At 31.7% G+C, this 21,619-nt stretch overlaps 1 protein-coding gene across 3 annotated transcripts in view; it reads left to right on the top strand.

Annotated features, from left to right (window-relative positions):
• LOC143063560 (uncharacterized) overlaps positions 1 to 21,619 on the top strand; it is a 40,383-nt gene that overhangs the window by 3,167 nt on the left and 15,597 nt on the right. For all 3 annotated transcript variants that reach the window (XM_076235767.1, XM_076235768.1, XM_076235766.1), the window contains exons 2-19: positions 4,648 to 4,770; positions 5,757 to 5,930; positions 6,655 to 6,718; positions 9,481 to 9,569; positions 10,056 to 10,247; positions 10,648 to 10,860; positions 11,521 to 11,646; positions 12,260 to 12,454; positions 12,802 to 12,860; positions 13,293 to 13,452; positions 13,976 to 14,052; positions 14,509 to 14,626; positions 15,467 to 15,621; positions 16,528 to 16,633; positions 16,980 to 17,110; positions 17,849 to 18,014; positions 18,727 to 18,803; positions 20,781 to 20,937. In XM_076235767.1, coding sequence (XP_076091882.1) covers positions 4,648 to 4,770; positions 5,757 to 5,930; positions 6,655 to 6,718; positions 9,481 to 9,569; positions 10,056 to 10,247; positions 10,648 to 10,860; positions 11,521 to 11,646; positions 12,260 to 12,454; positions 12,802 to 12,860; positions 13,293 to 13,452; positions 13,976 to 14,052; positions 14,509 to 14,626; positions 15,467 to 15,621; positions 16,528 to 16,633; positions 16,980 to 17,110; positions 17,849 to 18,014; positions 18,727 to 18,803; positions 20,781 to 20,937 — 2,382 coding nt within the window. The remainder of the gene's footprint in view (positions 1 to 4,647; positions 4,771 to 5,756; positions 5,931 to 6,654; positions 6,719 to 9,480; positions 9,570 to 10,055; positions 10,248 to 10,647; positions 10,861 to 11,520; positions 11,647 to 12,259; positions 12,455 to 12,801; positions 12,861 to 13,292; positions 13,453 to 13,975; positions 14,053 to 14,508; positions 14,627 to 15,466; positions 15,622 to 16,527; positions 16,634 to 16,979; positions 17,111 to 17,848; positions 18,015 to 18,726; positions 18,804 to 20,780; positions 20,938 to 21,619) is intronic.

Below are 21,619 nucleotides of genomic sequence, written 5' to 3'. Positions count from 1 at the left end.
AGCTAGCTAAACCGCTCATTTCAATGACAGTCGCCGGAATAAAAGATTACTTCGAACAATTTTAGTTAACACATACGGTAGTTAAGTGAATATTTTATGAAAATTGATTAAAAATAAATGTTTTATGTAAGGTTGAATTAATGAATTGTACATCACATGCAACGAATTAAGAGTGTTGTTTTTTTTTGCGTATGTTCTACACACTAACTTATGACACATTATCCATACAATGCAACAGGTATCATATATTACACTACAAAACCTGCATAGTGTTTAAGGTTAACAAGTTTTATAATGTAAATATTTTGTTAGATTATTTGATGATATTTTATATCCCTTATCAGTTCAGATAAAAAGATAGATATTTAAAATAATCGTCAATTCTGAAATTACAAAATAAAATAAAAAACAGTAGAGAAATTACTTCTCCATAAGTGCTTACTAAAAAATATACTGTATAGTTTGAGTGTCACTGTACTGCGAAATGAACTGAATTTTCATTTGACAATAGATGTTTGGACGTACTATATATCTATGCTTTCTATATCACGAAACACGAGCTTAAAAACATTGTACCAACATTTTATTAATTCTAATTTAAATTGCCTTGTCACCGTACGAATCTAAGATGATTGAGTTTGGAGTACCAAGTTATCATAACACATTTATTTGATTGTGAAATAAACTTTGCTTTAGATAACAATATTTGTATACTGTTGAACGTAGAAGTACATGGCTTGTAGCGAGTGGAATTTAAAAGCATTCGTGTGGGGTTTTCATGTTTTCACAGCCAGTAGCCTATCCCTTTCTCAAGTTAATTGGTTATATATACCGTACTTTTGTCGATAGGAAACCACCCAATAAAATGGCAATGTCAAATGTTTGAAAGTTTTAATCGCCCACATGATCCTCCGAATATAAATGTTCATAAAAAAATAATACATTTGTGTGAATAACATAGTCAGCAAACTTGGCTTTTGCAAAATATTAATGAAGGTTAAATGGTGGATTGTGGGGTATTATTTCTACTATATAACTCTCATCGTTAAGGTATTACATAATCTTCAACGAAAACATTAGTAGGTAATTACTATCTTTGCTCGTGTTCAAACGTGACATCTACCTTCAATTCTTTTTTTACTGCACTGCAGACACAATCTATAATTTTTAAGATAGATATTTTGTTTATGACACAAGTATATTCCTAACAAGTGATATAACTACTCTATACATGTGGGTAAGTCAAACATTGCTTGTCAGCAGAGGAAATTTACAAGCTGTCAATGCCAAACCAAGGCTTCAAATAGTACCTTCAATTGTCATATTTTGGTTTAATCAATGGATCGCATCTTTGTTTTGTATGCATTTGAATTTATACATTCTGTATTTGGGAAACAAAACAAGGACATATATATTTCTGTGCAGTTAATCCCCCTAATTAATGTCCTAATCAACCTTTAGTTTCAGTGTTGTTTTATATGTGGCTTTCTCGAAAAGGTACGAGTGCTAAAGAACCACAATAATTGGCCAATGAATGAATACGAATTTAAATTTAAATATCAGAAAGTGTTTCGGTAGTACCATTCCACATAAAAAAACAACAACTCTTTTCACATAAAACTTTTAAGAACCTAGACAACATGATGCCCCCGCACTCTCCTCTGAAGTAACTGTATTATAATTAAGTAAATTTATGACTTTGTTTGAAATATTGTTGTGTCTAGGAGAAACAAATGATATCCCCGCAGATGCAAAGTGTTATTTTGACATACACAACGATGAGAATGTGAGCAAAAAGGTCTAGATGAAATATCCAGAAACGCTTTGCAACTCTCATGGATGTATATAAAAAATAACAAAATTCAACTATCTACCAAAAATAGCAAATATTAATAAACCCCTTACCATATGCACACATTCAACACATTTGCAGACAACCAGCAAAATGAAAACTTCTAAGCAGTCTGTATGCAGAGTTATCTGGAATAGCTATATACCCGTAATAGGACGGACGGAAGAAAAGATTAATTGACGAAATGAGAAAAAAACAATATGCCCCTACCCCAACTTTCAGTAGCGGGGCATAAATATACTCTGCAGTCATGAACATTTCGGTATATAATTACGATTAATTTTAAAGGGGCAATAGCTGAGTGTATCCTACTGAAACATATATCCAAATTCCGAAAAGTCTAAAATAAACAATTTGCAATGGACTCGATATTTTGAATCCTCATTTCTTGTATATTTTTGTCTAGGCGCCATCTAATAAAATATAAATAGATATCCACCACGTGCTATTGGAATTTTCTAGGTGTGTTTTATTTCATATTGTAGGATACACACATATTATATTCATTCATATTGGACAATGATATATTTTGTATAATGACACATGAATAATTTCGGATTTCGTAATTGGATATTGCAATATAATGTCTAGGTTTCATACTTAATAAAATTGAAAATGGAAATGGGGAATGTGCCAAAGAGACAACAACCCGACGATAGAGCAGACAACAGCAGAAGGTCACCAACAGGTCTTCAATACAACGAGAAATTCTCGCACCTGGAGGCGTCCTTCAGCTGGCCCCTAAACAAATATATACTGGTTCAGTGATAATGAACACCATACTAAACTCCAAATTGTACACCAAAAGTTAAAATAATACAAGACTAACAAAGGCCAGTGGCTCCTGACTTGGGACAGGCGCAAAATGCAGCGGGGTTAAACATGTTTGTGAGATCTCAACCCTCCCCCTATACCTCTAGCCAATGCAGAAAAGTAAACGCATAACACTACGCACATTAAAATTCAGTTCAAGAGAAGTCCGAGTGTGATGTCAGAAGATGTAACCAAAGAAAATAAACAAAATGACAATAATACATTTATATAAATAACATTAGACTACTAGCAGTTAACTGACATGCCAGCTCCGGACTTCAATTAAACTGATTGAAAAATTATGTCTTCATCATATGAATATCAGGCACAATCCTCCCCGGGAGGGGTTCAGTATCATACCATCATACCATATACGAGAAGAACATAACCCGTGTCATGCCAACAACTGGTTTATTAATAATAAATGTGTTTAGTTCCGATGCAAAGACCCTATAAGTGAATCAATATTAACGCCAAAATATGCAATCTTTAATGACCTGACAACAGTATCGTAACTATATCCCTTCTTAATAAATCTATTTAAAGGTTTTGTTAGCTTCTGAGATGAATACTGACATTTTTGTGCTTTATAAAGAATATTTCCATAAAATATTGGATATGAAATACCTGAACGTATAAGAAGTCTGCATGTTGAGCTATATTTACGAATGATGTACTTATACCGATGATAAAATTTAGTAAATGTTTTGACTAGTTTGTGATATCGAAAACCCTGGTGTAATAATTTTTCAGTAATACATAAATTTCTCTCGTTAAAATCTAAAACATTGCTATATACACGAGCGAATCGTACAAGTTGAGATATATAAACACCGTAAGATGGTGACAAGAGAACGTCACCATCTAAAAATGGATAATTAACGATAGGAAATGAGAAATCATCTCTTTTATCATAAATTTTAGTATTAAGCTTTCCGTTAATGATATATATATATATATATATATATATATATCAAGATCGAGGAAAGGGCAGTGGTCATTGATAGTATTAGCTTTATTTAAAATAAGTTCAACAGGATAAATTTCTTTAGTATACATACTGAAGTCGTCATTATTGAGAGCTAAAATATCATCCAAATATCTAAAAGTATTATTAAATGTGTGTATCAGATGTTGTTTCGATGGGTCTTTGCTGATTTTTGTCATAAATTGTAACTCATAGCAATACAAAAACAGGTCCGCAATAAGTGGTGCACAGTTAGTCCCCATTGGAATTCCGATAACCTGACGATATACGGAATCTCCAAAGCGAACAAAAATGTTATCTAGTAAAAATTCAAGGGCAGATTTAGTATCAAAGCATGTCCAATTTACATAGTTTTTTTGTTTATTGCTACTAAAAAATGACCTAAAAGAGTTTGAACATATATATTCACATTCTGACTTTTTAAATGCCCATTTAATTAGGTATTTGAATTTTTTCTTAATGAGAATGTGAGGCAATGTGGTATATAGGGTAGAAAAATCAAAACTTTGAACAGATTCAACATCACCAATATAAGCATGCAATTTATCAAGTACTTCCAACGAGTTTTTGACACTCCAAAAGTAATTAATTCCACTATTTTCGAAGGCCTTATTTGAACAATTTATATATAAGTATTTAAGTATAGTTGCTTACGATTTTCCTGAACATTGACCTCAACATTCAGGTTGGCATGAAGTGTAGGTTGATCCTTTATATCATTTATTTGAGTTATAGTCATTGTTAACATAATGTTTTGTTCTTGGAATTTTCTGTTGTACCCATTTTGAAATGGCATATTATACAACGTACGGATTTCATAGTTCATTGTTCATATATACGAGACAATATCTACTGATTACATCTCTGGTTGAGAATCTTGTCATTTTGAGCCTTAGTTGCGTTCTCTGTGTGTGTATACCTGCGTTTTTGGTCCGTACGCCAATCGTTTAAATAAATCATCAATACAGATTTTTTTTCTTTTTTTCAAATTCAGGTTCAAGATCACCGAGGCGCTTACAGGATGCAATTGACAACATTGTCAGATACAATAATAAAGTTGACCAGGACCACTACAACGAGGCAGCATGGCATTTCAACGGTGAACAGATTGAACCAAGTAATAGTTTTTTCATTCTTACGACATTACCTATCTAATAAATTGTTTTGTTCTCAGTGTTAACTCATTACGCGTAATTTAAGAATTCCATCATATGCAATAAGGTTCCTTAATTTAGCTTATCAGCAGCCGGTTACCTTTTTCTGCGATTAAAAGCAAAATAAAAAGAGATTAGGAAAAACATTAATATGAAAACAGGACTCGAACACAAAATTTTCCAAGCTTGCAGATCGAACGATTTTAAATTTCGTGGACGAATAGAAACTTTAAGTCGCATATAATATATAAACAGACCAGCAATGCAAATAGATGCTATAAATATGTTTTGGCGGACTGCTGCCTGTTGGTCATCGTTCGTCATTTCAGGTGAACCAGACCAGTGTTTGTTTTATTATTAATTTGGCGGATACTTTGATAAAAACCTGCATAATGGAAAACTCCCTAGTACACCAATTTAAAAAAAACTGCATAATTTGAAAACTCAGAGTTTTAACTACCTTATTGTGAAACTTTTAACTGCGGTCTTAACATTGTTAGATATCAAAATCAGCTGATCTTATGGAACACCTTTTATTTTGTTAATTGTCTGCTAGTGGACTTCTAATCCCCGCTGAGATCACCAGTTTAGCTAGAAATCATGACTTGGACACAAGGCTTGAAGATACGGATACAGTTTTTCAAATCATTTTGAATTTAAAGAGGTTCTCCCTCGTGATTTTTTCTGATTCCTTGTCTTTGTCGAGCCACAATTTTGATCCCTTTTAGTTTTATCATTTTCTTCAAGCTTTAGATATCAATCAGGTGCAATACAATTGACACCATTAATTCTTATTGTATAAAAAGCGTTGGTTGAAAAGGTAGTGTTACATCGACAGCTTAATTCACCTATTTTTTTTAGATATCCTGACTAATTGCATACTTTTGTTTCACTCTAGTGCATTGTAAATTTTGTAATGCAGTTGCTGTACTTTTTATTTAATTTGTAGGTAACTTAAAACTTCAAGGTATACGCACACAACTACTATCGGAACTAAATAAGCCGAATCCTGATTATGAATTATCACGACAACTTATTGGCCAATTTTTACATATTTTACAAATGTTTTATTCAAATACCAACTGGATCGAAGACAACGGCGCAAACAAATATCCCGCTGTCGGTGAGTGCGTTATTTTTTTTTTATTATCCTTTTATATCCTCTGTTAAATGTAAATTAAATTCTCAGATTAAAACTATCTATTAAAATCAAGGGGGGAGAGGGAAGGGACAAAAACATTGCATAGTACATAGCAGATAAATGTAGAGTAACAATCAAAACTTTATCACTAAATTCGATGTTTTATTTTAAAGAATATAGAGTGATGTAAGGGCCTTGAATCATAGGACACATTTTATTCTACTGATCATGCAAGAACCTACAATATAACAAAATGGACAGAGCCTATTGGCTAATAAGTAAAAACCGAAAAGACATCGGGAACAATTTAAATGTATACACATGTAATCAATAATCAATAATTGTTCATAATCATAAACGTAATACGTCAATGACATGCGAAAGTTGATAATTTAGTTCATTTTCAAATAATTTAATTTTGAATGTAACGCGACTTCTGATTGGCTGATGGTGTATTGTCTATCATCTTATAGACATAATTTGGTCATGTGACCGTGGCATCATCAGCGTTTTTTCATTATTAGTTCCGGATTAGTTCATAAGAAATGACGTAGTTTATTCAGTGTGCGCCATATATTTGATGTTATTTCTTCATAGACAGATAAAAAATATTACAGTCATTCTTTACTTAGTATTTTATTAATATATGGATATTTCTGCTTCTAAATATTTCCCTATTATATTTTACAAAACCTTTGGCTATCAGGTATGACAGGAGTAAGACTTTTACCAACTGCAGCCCCCAGCGACGACGCTTGTAAAAGTTGTGCGTATGTATTCATGCTTCTCTTTTTAACAATTTAGATGTAGATTTATAGTACAACTCTTCTATTTTTTTTTCTAGATTATGTTAATTTTATATAAGATTCGATTCTTCTTTTTTAATTTTATTGGAGTGTAAAATCGAAATATTGTAAATATCAAGATCTCAAAATGAGGCTAATCGGAAATTTAGGAGTGTTGCATTAAACTGGAAACGTTGTTGAAGCCATAAACAAAGGAATTAGACAATTGATAAAACACCAATATTTGAAAGACATATTAATTTTTCATGAAGGATTTCGTGTAACTGTCTCATACTTTCTGATTTTTCAGATCAAGAGGGTCTAAATAGTAGTTCTATCATACTGGTACCGTCATCTTTTAGTCTGTCATTCTATTTCTCAGTATAAGTGTATGCTTTTGAACTACCGAAGAAGTTATTATTTAAAAACATAAAAAATTAAATTGCTGTCATGAATATTCTGGTCCGAGAACACAATTAATTCGTAGTGCATTTCTTTTAGAACATAAATGAAAATAAAAAAAATCCCACCTGCGCTTTCCCAATGAAACTTTTACAGTGTGTTGTACTACTTTTGGGACAAATTATATCAAAATTATAGAAAACTTCATCGCCTCTAACTCAAAATATGGACAATTTTGTGTTTAGGGTGTCTTGAAATCTTTTGACAGCTTCCGAAGTGCTAATTTTTAACCTTTTTCAGCTGGACCAAATCACTACTTTCCTGTAAAATTCTGGACCCAAATTTTTTTACAGTGTAATTTCACCCCCTACTTACAATTTGAGGCATTAAACTCGGAGAAATAAATTTGGAAGGGGTATAAAAATTATTGGCAAGTAACCCACTGTTAACACTAGGGACTATATTCGTGAACAACGAAAATCAAGGGACGACAATTGTGGTCTCGGACCTAATAGGATAGAAAGAGTTGACAAATCTTAAAAAAACTTGGTATGACCAAAGCTTAATAAATTATAACACTGCTTGCAAAGTTTCATAACAATAGGATATATATTATAGACACTATGTTAAATTCTATACTCATCTTTGCGTGTTAAATTTTGACGTTAAAATTGAAAAATTTCAACTATCAACATTTTGGGCTTTGAAAATTAAAATGTTGCAAAAAAATACTTTTCAAATGCCCTAATATATCATTTATTATGTACTTAAAGCAATAGAGTACTCATTTGATTTATCAGACTTAGCATAATTATTCAAAAGTCAAATTTATATCAGCCTGGGCCTAAAAATTGAGGTTTTTCAATGAAAGGGGGCCTTACATGAAGATGTAATATATTCCAGCAATTTTAAATTTGTGAAGCTTTTTGGTTATAAATAATCCTTACATATGTATTGAATGTACTTTAAATAGAAAGAAAAGTTACAAATAGCATATCATATTAATTTAAAAGGGTCTTAAGCCAAGCAAGACTGGAAAAAAATAAGGGTCAATTTAAGCCGTGCCACATATTTACATTAAAAAATGCATATTGAGGCTATAAGAAATAAAAAATTGTGTCCTTTTTATCATTTCTATACTCATGTGACATGATACAACAAATCTGAGCACTAAAAAGGCTCTTGCAATTAACTTTTCTTACAGACAGTATGGTCTGATACAAAGATTTTTGCCTTTTTAATAAAAACTTGAATGCAATTTTAGTCTCAACAGGCTTATATTTAAACCACTTGCTATCCTACAGAAGAAAAGAAAGATATTATGTGAAATGGAACAGGTACATTAGACATTGTAAAGTGCTTTTGATACAAATTTAGTGAGGTCTTTATTGTAGACTTCAAATTTTATGTACCAAGAACCCCACTTTTGACTTCATCCAAACAGGGCGTTAGACAAGGGTCATTTATACAACACATTTTGTACATATTATCTGAAATAACCTTCTTTTCTGTAGATTCTGAGTTCATAAACAAGTAAAAGTACTAGATGAAGGCACATAAACACAAGTATTGACACATGAAAACCTGTCAGATAGAAAGTCAGGATGCCATGAATGCATCAATATTGAAAAAGCCTTGAAATGCCTATTTTGACCATAAAATGCCAAAATTGGTCATTTTTGCAGAAATTCTATAAAATAAAAGTTTAAATCCTTTAGTTTCATGCTATTTGACAAAGTGACACCACCAAATCATTTAGGGAAGTTGCCAAAGTTCAGATTCTATATTTACAGACTTCACCTCTTAGGTCCGAGAACACAATTAATTCGTAGTGCATTTCTTTTAGAACATAAATGAAAATAAAAAAAATCCCACCTGCGCTTTCCCAATGAAACTTTTACAGTGTGTTGTACTACTTTTGGGACAAATTATATCAAAATTATAGAAAACTTCATCGCCTCTAACTCAAAATATGGACAATTTTGTGTTTAGGGTGTCTTGAAATCTTTTGACAGCTTCCGAAGTGCTAATTTTTAACCTTTTTCAGCTGGACCAAATCACTACTTTCCTGTAAAATTCTGGACCCAAATTTTTTTACAGTGTAATTTCACCCCCTACTTACAATTTGAGGCATTAAACTCGGAGAAATAAATTTGGAAGGGGTATAAAAATTATTGGCAAGTAACCCACTGTTAACACTAGGGACTATATTCGTGAACAACGAAAATCAAGGGACGACAATTGTGGTCTCGGACCTTCTGTCTGACTTAAACTCTTTGATTATAGTTGTCAAACATATCAAAAATTGAATTTCTCGACATGCACTATTTTGTTTTTCTTTTTAGAGGAGTTTGTGTATTCAATATAATCTTGCCGAAAAAGCAGTTTTTGACAAGCGGATATAAATCAGGACAAGACATTAAAAAGCCGTTCAGTAAGTACTTTGTATGTTTATTTCAAAAAGTATTTAAATTACTTGTTTTAATTATAAAAACTACAAAACAGAATCTAAAATTTAGAAAAATTATAGTTTGTAAAAATTGTTCTAACTTCATTGGAAAAGAATGTCAATGAACCTTTTATTAAACAGAACAGGTGCAGAGACAACATAATACGTCTTAAGAATAATTTAGATTCGGTGATAAAACTACGTTCAGGAAAGGGGCCTCATAGGTTGATCGATACAATTGAAAAGAGCAAGGAAACAAACAGGATACAATTATTAGCATAGCTATTGGTGTGCATTAATCGATTAACAAGTGATGACGTTTACTGAGGTCATTAAAAGGTGTCTCGAGTTAAATTTGTAATTTACATAGTAAAACTTAGTCATTCGAGAAAGTGACTAAGAACAAAAAATAATATTTAATACGGTTGTTATAGCTCTAAATGCTTTAAAACATGTCATGTCTATTAACAGAAGACCCAAAAACAAACACAAAGGGCAAATGTAGCCACGGAGGACTAACTGACAACACCACAACTACAAGTGCAGCGACGGGCGGAATGAATAAAGACTCAAAACTCCCTCAGATGTCTCCGCATTTTTATAAACATACACCTGCAGCTGAAACAGCTATTGACCATACTGTGTATTTTTTTAATGACAACAGTAAGTTCGGTATCAGTCATCTACGTTTTAGGGTAAATACATCTGCAGTAGGACTCCTGTAAACATAGGCCGATTATTTAAAAATCGCTTTTGAAAGCTGTTGAGAGTTGATGTTCAAGCTTAAATATGTCTTTGTATTTGAGGCAATATTTTTTCTTCTTCATAAAATAGATATTTATTACCGTGAAACTTTTTTAACGTGATGCTATTTAAGAAAAAGTAAAATCACAAAAATACCGAACTTTGGGGATAATTCAGAACTGAAAGTCCCAAATTAAATTGCAAAATCAAATGCTCAAACACATCAAACCATTTGATAACAACTGTCATTTTGTCATATTCCTGACTTATCACTTTTTAAAAAATATATTTATAAAAAACAGAATGATTTTTATTGTAGCAAATGGTATACGACATTTGACTACTACAGAAAATTTCATGAGACTGCTACAATTAGACTCTGATTACTCCTTAGTTTTTGTAATCGACACAAGTGGATCAATGGCTTCTGATTTACCGACGATCATACAACAGTCAAATATTATTATACAGGCTGCCAATACAGTTTCCAATTCACCATCTAATTATATACTTGTTACCTTTAGTGATCCAGGTAAGTTTTTGTTTTACCTATGATGTTATTGATTCAATATAAATTTTTAAAATAGGAACACATTTGAGAATGACCAAATTGTTTCGTTTTACTAAATTCATGAGCTTCAAAATTGACAAAAATCAAAATAAACTTTTGTATTAAACATTTATAAAAGCGCAGCAATGAAATGAAAGTTTGCTTTTATAAGTCAGTTTGGTTCAATCATGTCCAAATGAGCTCAAAACATCGACAACGATAATACGCTTTCATGTCAATAATTCAACTCATTTCAATCCGTATAACTAAACTTAGATGCTGGTAATTTTAACAAAATTAACGAATATAAGCAAACAAATGAAATGCAAACGAGAAGACTCCCTGAATACCATATCATTTAGAACATTAATCCACAAGGTTGACATTCATCGAATAAAGCTGTTCTGTTTAATACGTTTTTGGTGTTGGTTCTTTCGGTTAAAAAAAGATTGTTTGTCATCGACTTACCTAATCAGGGTTTCTCCAGAAACACTCTTTTTTCGCACATTGGAAGTCTTATTACCAATCTGAGATATTTGTAAAAATTATGCAACGAAAAAAGTTGAAATAAGGTACATGTATATGACTCGGTACTTTTGTTTGTGATATGCCTATCGTAATGATTCAAATGTATTTTTACAGTGACTTCAATAGATTTACAAAAGACTACTCACTCAGTAGATATGATAACCTGGATAAATGGTTTAAAAGCTCAGGGAGGCAGTGCTAATGACTGTCCGGAATTTTCGTTATCTGCTATTGAGTCAGGTAAGGAAAAAATAATATTTCTTTCAAACAATTCAAAACATGATTTTGAAACGAGACAAAATAACATTTTTTAAAGTAGAGTAATGTCAATGTCCATCAATTATTCTTAAATCGTTTAAATACATGAGAAAACAAATATGTGTCTACTGCTCAATAGTATAATACGACTGTCTTGTAAAAACCTTATCACTACTAACAAATCTACCAAGTCAAGTTCTGACAGAAAATGAAGGACACTGTAATATACAGGACCAACACAACCGTAGGGCACACGGAAATAAATGTAACGTTTCTTGACAGGAATAACTGCAAACGTAGAACAGGCAATTAATTTCTCGCGATCGGGTAGCATGAATAAAAAAATGATAAAAAAAATTGCCAAAAAGAGTGGAAATGAAGTATTACACATATTAGAAGTTTTTTCATGAATAAATAAACTAAACAGTTTCGTATAAAACGTTTACACTAATTAAGCGGCTTACTGTTTATAAAATTACTTAATACATAAATTACTTATATCCTCGAAAGAACTGATGCATTAAAAAATTAAAATATAAACTATCAAACAAGCCTTTTATATATTATTCGGATCATTTTTTGTTTTTTTTTCTAGCTGCTAATGCATCTTCACCTGGATCCATTATCTACGTATTCACTGATGCTACGCCAAAAGATCCTTATAAACAAGAAAAGATCGATAGTCTTATAGCAGAAAACCAACTTCAAATATTCTTTACCGTCACGGGTACATGTTCTACAACAAATCACAACGGTTTGAAGTATAGTGAGAACTCAAAGCCAGCAATAGGTAAGTACATCAAATATTCGGCTCGGAATTATAGTTGTTATGTTCCTTTGTTGTATTTTGTAATTTGCGGGCAAAAGAGCTGATGATTTTTCAGTTCTGAAATTATTTCATTTTATTTCAAATAACTTTCAATATATACTTGAAAGTTTAACCAAATAGCTACATGTACCGTAGGTACGAGTTCAAAATATATTATATTGCCTTATTTTCTGAAAGCACAACGTTCAATCCTTTTTGATATATATTACAAGTGCCATCATCGTTTGATAGAACAATGCAATATAAGCATAATTGCATCATTTCAAAAAGATTAAACACAAACTCAAATATGCAATATTGTATTGCAGGTCGAAAGAAAAGAGATGCCCAGGACAACTTTTATGATGAGCACAACGAAGAGGCAGATGTAAGTTATAAGTTAAAATCTTCTTTTCTTCATTTCAAGGCTTGTGACTTGCTAAGTTGAACATCATCAATATACAAACACAAGTTTCGTTTGATGTTTTACGTAAAACATGAACACATGAAATCTGGACGATGAAATTAAATGTAATATGATCAAATATTAAAAATGAACCTTTACTGCAAGTTCTACAATTATTGCGTTTTTTTCAGAATGGATTTTTTTTTAGAGATTAATCATTTGGAATTCCGGACAATCTGAATACAGATATATGTGTCATATATCGGAAGGTTATTTCTTATTATTGCGATATCCATCAAGTTACATCAATCGCATTTATTTCTGAATTTACATTATTCTGACTGATGCTATTGTTTCTATCTAGGTGATTACAGCATGCATTTGATTATTTTAAAATTTTAATCTAAATTGCAGGACGATAAGCAGTCTAGTATTGTCCTAATTGTAAAAGAAACACTAAGTGTGTTAGAGCCACCTAGAATTCAGATTCCAGTTGACAATACCATTGAAGAAATTCATATCGACATAAAAGGCGATACTGCAAGGCCCTATCCTGTGTTGCAAAAGCCTAACAGTAAGTTGAGGGAAATGTTGCCACAGCTGGGATCGATTCTTACCTCTGCTTACAACTTAGAACTTTTCTAAATAGTTCTGTAAAATATATTAACATAAAACTGTTCTTTGGCAGAGCTATCGGAATCATTTCTAGGGTAGAAATGTGAAATCCTGCAGGTTGTAACATTGCAGATCTCTTATTCCGATTTAGAGCAGATCCCATTAGCTTGAATATCCCTATCGTTGAATCTACCACTTTTTATTCAACCAGGGTAGTTTTCAATAGTTTGTATTGTTAAAACTGTAGCTCTATAGTTGCATCATTAGCTGCTTATAATGACCTCTTTCGTGTTTCCTGAATATATGTTTTTGATGATCGACTTGGTATTGCTACATGTTATGCGTAAAATGCTAACACGTCGCCGATGCAAATACAATCTGACGTACTTTATTTTAAACTATGAAAAAAAATATATTTGCACAAATCAATGCAGTGGAATAGAAAAATATATTTTTTTAGAAAAATGTTTATTATCTTGCAGAGGAATACGTAAATATGGATGGACAAGATGCATCAAAGACAATATTAACAGAAAATATGATATCAATTACTATTCAGGTAGAGTGTTTGTTTTTAAAATGATTTACCGTAATTTGTAGAGTCGATATTATTATCTTATTTCTATAGAAGACCAGTTCATATAAAGAAAACTATTTCATACTGAATGATTTAACAAGACAGATGTTAACAGAAATGTTTTGAAGGGTGTTTGAATGTACATAGTTTCGTACATGGTGTATTCTCTGTTTAAGGTCGGAATCAATCTGAGTCAATCGCCGTTTTAAAAAATGTAACAACTAAGCCTTTTCAATAGTTTCATTGGCCAATATGTAGTAAAAACCTTGTCGAGAAAAGTATTATTGACACATATGGATTGTTGATCAAATGAATGCATTTTGTATGCAACATATATTATAGATGTTTTAGTATTAAACGATGTAAGAAAAGATAAGTATAATATGATTTCATCTATGCCAATTTTAATGTAATATCAAACCATATATTAATATTTAGGATCCTGAACCAGGAATATGGAACTTACTTCGATTTGATCGTACGAGCTGGGACATTGAAGTAACAGGACTGAGCACCCTAGATTTCGAATACAAAATATCCAAGGATGACATTGAAAGTAACTATTATTATGTGGACAAAGCAAAATGATTTTTCTATTTGTTACTAAACGTTTTCATGCTACTATTGTTCCAATTTAGGTTAATAATTCTTTTGTTGTTCAAAGTCTGTGTCATTTACTTCTTGTTGTTTGGCTGTGTTTGTACGCAATTTTAGACGAGTTAGGCGTTGTACTCGCCAATATTTTTATGACTACGTATGTCCCTTTTATGTATTATAAATACTAGGATCGTAAATACAAATACACGATCTGTAATGATTTAGCCCAAAAGCCTGACCTGGGGATTTAAAATCATTTTTGCGAACCAAAAAACCAAGGGGATGTAACTTTCTGTAGTTACGTTCATTTACAAAGCAGGATACGTATGTTACGTCGTTACAAACACAAATATGATCGTCTTTAGGTTCCAATCGTCGTAATCACAATCATTCTTTATCAGAATGTGACTTACCGAATGTGCTTATCACCAGGTTTGTGATTAAATGAGCAACAAAACGCATTCCACATGTGGATTAAGATCTACTTACTCTTTTAGAGAACATGAGTTTAACCCATGTAATTGGTGAGGTTCGTGTTACTGCTAAGTCTTCAGTTTTCTATTTTATGTTTTGTGTACTGTTGTTTGTTGTCCTAATAAAGGCATGCTTTTAATGTATATACGAATCAATTGCAAAATATTAAAGGAAAAGTCAAGTATTTGTTCATGATCTTTGTGTCTAAACTTCTAGTGAAATATTTTAATTTATTGAACATAGAGATGACGACAAGATATAACGTAGAAGTTCAGCACCCTTAACTACACGTTTAGAAAAAAATGAGAGCTTTACTTTTTTCCAGACAAATTTGTGATAGAAGTTACAACGGATTTTAGAGACAAAGCTTTTGTGATGTATAACTTAATTATTGGTAATCCAAGTGGAGATATACAGAAAGTTGGTCTAAACCGAACATCTGAAAATGTATATAGTTGCCATGTACGGAAATACAAAAAGGTACGTAACGTTCGATTACTAGTTTCAAAAGAGGGACGCAAGAAACCAAAGGGACAGTCAAACTCATAAATCGAAAATAAACTGACAACGCCATGGCTAAAAAAGCAACAAACTTATCCAAACACTAGATAGTTCATGGCACTTACACGATTTATAAATATATTAACGACAGAAATTGAAAAAGCAGATTCAACTAAGCAGCGCAACGGAAAACCAGAAAGGTAGCAAATAAATTTCATCACAATGAAAATTTAAGGGTTTGATAAACGATTTACAAATTACAAAGCCAAACATTTTATAAAAATGTAATGTGTAATTAATGAACACATGCATCTAAAAAAGAGAAGATGTGGTATGATTGCCAATGAGACAACTATCCACAAAAGACCAAAATGACACAGACATTAACAACTATAGGTCACCGTACGGTTAACTGCTATTAGTCTGTTGTTATTTATGTATTATTATCATTTTGATTATATTTATTTGTTACATCTTCTGACATCGGACTCGGACCTCTCTTGAACTGAATTTTAATGTGCGTAATGTTATGCGTTTACTTTTCTACATTGGCTAGAGTATAGGAGGAGGGTTGAGATCCCATAAACATGTTTAACCCCGCCGCAATTTTGTATGATTTTAAAATTATAGTTTCTTGTGTATAATTCGGAGTTGAGTATGACGTCCATTATCACCAAACTTGTATACATATTTTTTAGGGGCCAGCTGAAGGACACCTCCGGGTGCGGGAGTTTCTCGCTACATTGAAGACCCATTGGTGGCCTTCGGCTGTTGTCTGCTCTTTGGTCGGGTTGTTGTCGCTTTGACACATTCCCCATTTCCTTTCTCAATTGTATTGATAGTTGATAATTGACGTACTAATGATGTATTACTTTCTCATAATAGGATTTCGTTCTTGCAATCGAAGGACTAGACGATAAAGGCAATGTGTTTCAGAGATTTCATCATTCATATTCAGATTTAAGTGCCACGTTTGTTGCATCAAACACAGGTTTGTTGAGGTCTTTTTTTTTACATCTTATTGACACACAAGCAACATTGAATTAACAAGAAGACGTTGCAACATATATAACACTTTAGAGGTGATATGCAAAAAAATTAAATATAACGATAAATAAAATATTCATGGTTTTGTTTAAAAAAACCCACACATATTTTTTTTTTATCAAATAAGATCTATAACGTATTAATTTATTAAAGAAAGGTCAAAAGAAACTTCAACTATTTACCAATATATACTCAACATTGTTTTACATATACTTGCATCTTGGGAGTTTATAAATAAAATAGGTTGAATTATATTCTATTCCAAATAATTATTTAATTTTCAATTACAGGACACTATCGCCATCGCCGTGCAACCTCCTGGGATCTAATGGACGTGTATCGTCATTTAGCCTCAGTATCTGGAGGTCATATGTTACAGACTACCAAGGATCAAATTCCTTATGTAGCAAATATGTTTAAGGTAAATAATGACTTCGCGTGTTCAAGATAACCAGGGCTATAGTTGAATTTTTATTCCTTTCTCATTTATAAAACTTTAATGTTTTATTTTTTTGGTACCTTCATGATTAAATGAAGCACAATCTGATAAAAATCATTTTCGTTGAATGAATGAAATTCCATTATAATCTAAAATAAATGGATCAAAGTTATGCAATTTTGTAAGCTCGTAAATGTCATTTGAAATACCGAATAAGATTTATCACCGGATTTGTACTAACGTGAATAAGACGATAGGTACCACTTGTGGAGCAGGATCTGCTTAATCCTCAAGAACATTTGAGATCACTAACAATTTGGAGTAGGAATCGTGGATGCTAAGCTTCTATGTTGTGTTTTGTGTATAGTGGTTTTTTTTAGCGTTGGTCCGTTTACTTATGAGTTAGAATGTCCCTCTGCTCTTTCTAAATAACGAAAAAAAATATGCATTCTTTTTGAAGACTTTGGCATTATTGACAAATTAAAAAAAATATGTTAGCATCACTATTCCACAAACTAAATTATATGGCATATTAATTAAATTACTTTTATCATAATCTTGTTTAAGAGTTTAAATTTGATGTGTTGACATAGTAATTAAGAAATCATCATATTCTAAAACTCAAAAAGACATCATCACCTCACGTTTTTATTGACAACAGTCAAATTACTTGACAGAAGCAGACAATATATGTATACATTTTTGTATCTATATTTTCAGGCATCACTATCAAAGTCTGAAGTTTTAATCCTTAAGAACGTATTTCCAGGAGGGCCATCAACAACAAAGCAAATAAATATTGATATTGATGACAGTATATCTCAATTTACACTTAAATTACACAGCAAAAACGATGTTCCGCATTTCAACCTATTAAATTCAAATGGTAAGTGTCATCATTACTTCATTGATGTCAATACGATCTGTGCTTATCGACAAACTAAGAGGAGCTAAAAATCGAAAACAATCATGAAATAAGTATATATATATATATATATATATATATATATATATATATATATATATATATATATATATATATATATATATATATATATATATATATGTTATTTCTGTGTCTATATAACACAATAGTTCACTTGTAGTAGTGAATTAGTTATTTTTCAAATGGAACATACATTTCAAACATAAAAATGATAAGATAACAAACTACAACCTCTGAATTACATTCTCTGGTACAGGCATATACCGAATATGGCGGACAAAATATGTTTACTGGCGTCAAAATTTCTTTCTAACCTGTTTACTGTTCAAAATAAGAGAAAACTATAATAATTATTTCTGTAATGATGAACTCATTAAATCGATACAAGGAAGAAAAATACTAACACAAACACAGACCGGACGTGGTAGGGAATTTATACATTCCTCACAAAAAAGAATATGTACCGTTACTGACAGCTAGTTCAAAGCAACAACTAATAGAAATGACGTATCCAAATCTAAAATATCCATCAATACATATCTAACATCCAAACGAATTATTGCAAAGATGTCATACACAGTGATTATCATAAATGAGTAGTAAACGAGTTGTGTGAAACATCTTTAGCTTACTATACTTTTTGTAATTCTAGGGAATACACAGCCTATTGACAACAAAACAATTCACATGTACAATATTGGTACAACATATCTGAGTATCGTTGTGGATGTAAGTAACTCAACAAAGAATTGTCATATGTTAACACGTGAACAATTATGTGTCGTTGTGTTCTGTAAATAATCTTCTATGAATAATAACGCTAACGCTTTAGGTATAATTACGTTAATTGCTGTAATAAAATTAACGGTACCAATTTTCATGCACCAGATGCGCATTTCGGCAATACATGTCTCTTCAGTGATGCTCGTGGCCAAAATATTTGAAATCCAAAGCTTACATAAAAGATGAAGAGCTATAATCCAAAAGGTCCAAAAAGTATAGCCAAATGCGTGAAAGGAATCAGAGCTTTGCATGAGGGAGATACACTCCTTAATTTAAAATAATTTCTAATATTTTGTAACATCAAATTTTAATAACACAAAAAAATCCGTATTTTCATGCCAGTACCGAAGTACTGGCTACTGGGCTGGTGATAACCCTCGGGGACTAATAGTCCACCAGCAGAGGCATCGACCCAGTGGTAGTAATAAAATTAACGGTACCAATTTTCTTGCACCAGATGCGCATTTATGTAAAGGTGCATAAGCTTATAGTCCTACGTAAACGTTCGTAGAAAAATAACTCATACGTATGCCAAGGGTAAGACCGATAAATGAACTGAGTAGAATTTACCTTTCTTCTCTGTGTGCCACCCGTGAGAATTAAATTCCAAAAAGTATTGATAAAGACAATATTCAGCTTTTGCAGTCATCACTCAACGTAACCGTGCATTGTTTGAAAAACTCAGGATTTTATAGAAACTTTATAACATTGTCATAAAAGCGAGAGGTTTGGCTCGACATAAATCCAGGTTCAACACACATTTGTTTTGGCCTTAAATGTCCTGTACCAAGTTTGGAATATGGCATCTGTTATCAAATACTTCGTTTTATGTATGTTGGCGTTTGCTTTTGTTTCACCTAAGTGCTTCTGTTGTTCCTATGTTTTCCTCTTATAGTTTATGTGTTTCCTTTGGTTTTAGTTTGTAACCCGGGTTTGTTTTTCTCTCAATCGATTTATGACTATTGAACACAGGTTTACTACTGTTAAGTTGTAAAATCTTTACATAGAACGCATGGAAGTCATTCACAAAATTGAAAGTACACTTTACTCCCTTTTATAAAAGTTCAAAGCACAAACATGAAGGAGGTGTTTACATAAATTTGAATGGAGTTCTTTTAACATTTTTAACATAGAGAATGTCAATTAAACAATATCCCTATTTGAAGGTGAATCCAGAAAACACTTCAAATGTACCAAATTTATAAAAGGTTATTTTTATTTGCCTGAGTGCGGTTTTGCTTGCTTGCAGGGTGATTGGTATATTACAGAATACTCTTGCCTCGGAGTACAAGCAATTCTTGGTTTGAATTTTTAAATTGGTTCAAATATATTTTTATATCAGGTTAACTAGTTGTGCTTCTTATTTAATTGTTCTTTGAAGTTATGTTACATATACATTTTCAAACTTTTGGTCCCGAATGCAAATTTTGATCATAAATGTATTTTGCTATTATGTTCTCTCTAGTCATACATTTTTTAATGTTTCTATGTATTTTTACATCTCTGGTATTCAAATGTTTAAGCATATATTATGAACGTCAATTCAGAAAAGCGTGTCGAATATTTAGAAGGTGTCATTATCATTTACAACGAATTTTTCAACATACGTGAGATATAAACTGCTAGTCAAGTCTTATTTTTCCAAACATATTTGTTTTAATATAAGCATCGGAAGCCAAAACAAATTTTAGAGCTCCCAACAGAAAAGAGAAAACCTTCTGATAGCAGCTTTTTCAGACGGAATTGCCAATTTAGTTACAGTTTGATATATAGACTGTTATAAACCTGTCGAATGAATCATCAAATGTCATTTCTCTTTTCTGTTGGGAGCTCTAAAATTTGTTTTGGCTTCCGACATATTTAAACACTTACACCGATATCCATTTTTCATATCAATGGGTAAAATACTATTTTTTTCAACAGCGTCCTAAAACTGGCAGTTGGTCGTTACGTAAGAATGATATGAATGAGTGGGATTTAGAGGTTACAGCTCAAAGCACAGTTGATTTTACCGCAAAGCTGATGACATATGATGCATCAAGTTTTTCCTATTATCAAATCCATGGAAGGCCAATTCCAGGTTAGACTATTTAATGCTTATTCTTTTTCTGATATTTCATGCATATAATTGTACTATCAATGTTCGTCGATGAATATCAACTCGATGAGTATCAACAAAAGGTGTGTGAAACTATCGATGAACATACATAACTAAAGCATCAGATAGAAATATAAATTTAAGATTTTGCAAAGACAAAATATGATAACTTAGAAACCATCTTATCAATATGAAAAGATTTTCAATAGCCTTTCTGTGGATTTGTTTATTTTCGTGGATACCAATGTTTGTAAAAGTCAAATTCAAGCTTTTAAAAATGAGTGCTTTGTATCAAACTTTTATTTATTTAATTCAAGGAACATTTTGTAAGACTGGGCAAAAATATTTCTTTTTGTTTGAATTTTTTTTTTTGGAAATTATTAAAATTGAAACTTTGTATTTTTACATGAAACATGTAAATTTCAAACTGACATGTCGAGAAAAATAATTCATGTAAACTTTCTCGATTTTTCTCATATGTTCACCTATATCCTCGAAATCAATGAACATTTGTACAATTTTGATTCCATAGTATCAGATTGAGTTTATTATCTTTGAAGCAACATTTAGTAACATGGTCCCGTATTGAAAACCGGCATATGGGTCCGAGGATTCCTCGCCAAACACGTTTGAAATACGAAACGAGCTAAAAAGAAAGGCAAAA

Source organism: Mytilus galloprovincialis, chromosome 2, assembly GCF_965363235.1.
Source record: "Mytilus galloprovincialis chromosome 2, xbMytGall1.hap1.1, whole genome shotgun sequence".
Lineage (NCBI taxonomy): Eukaryota > Metazoa > Mollusca > Bivalvia > Mytilida > Mytilidae > Mytilus > Mytilus galloprovincialis.
This window is presented reverse-complemented; position numbering and strand designations above follow the sequence as displayed.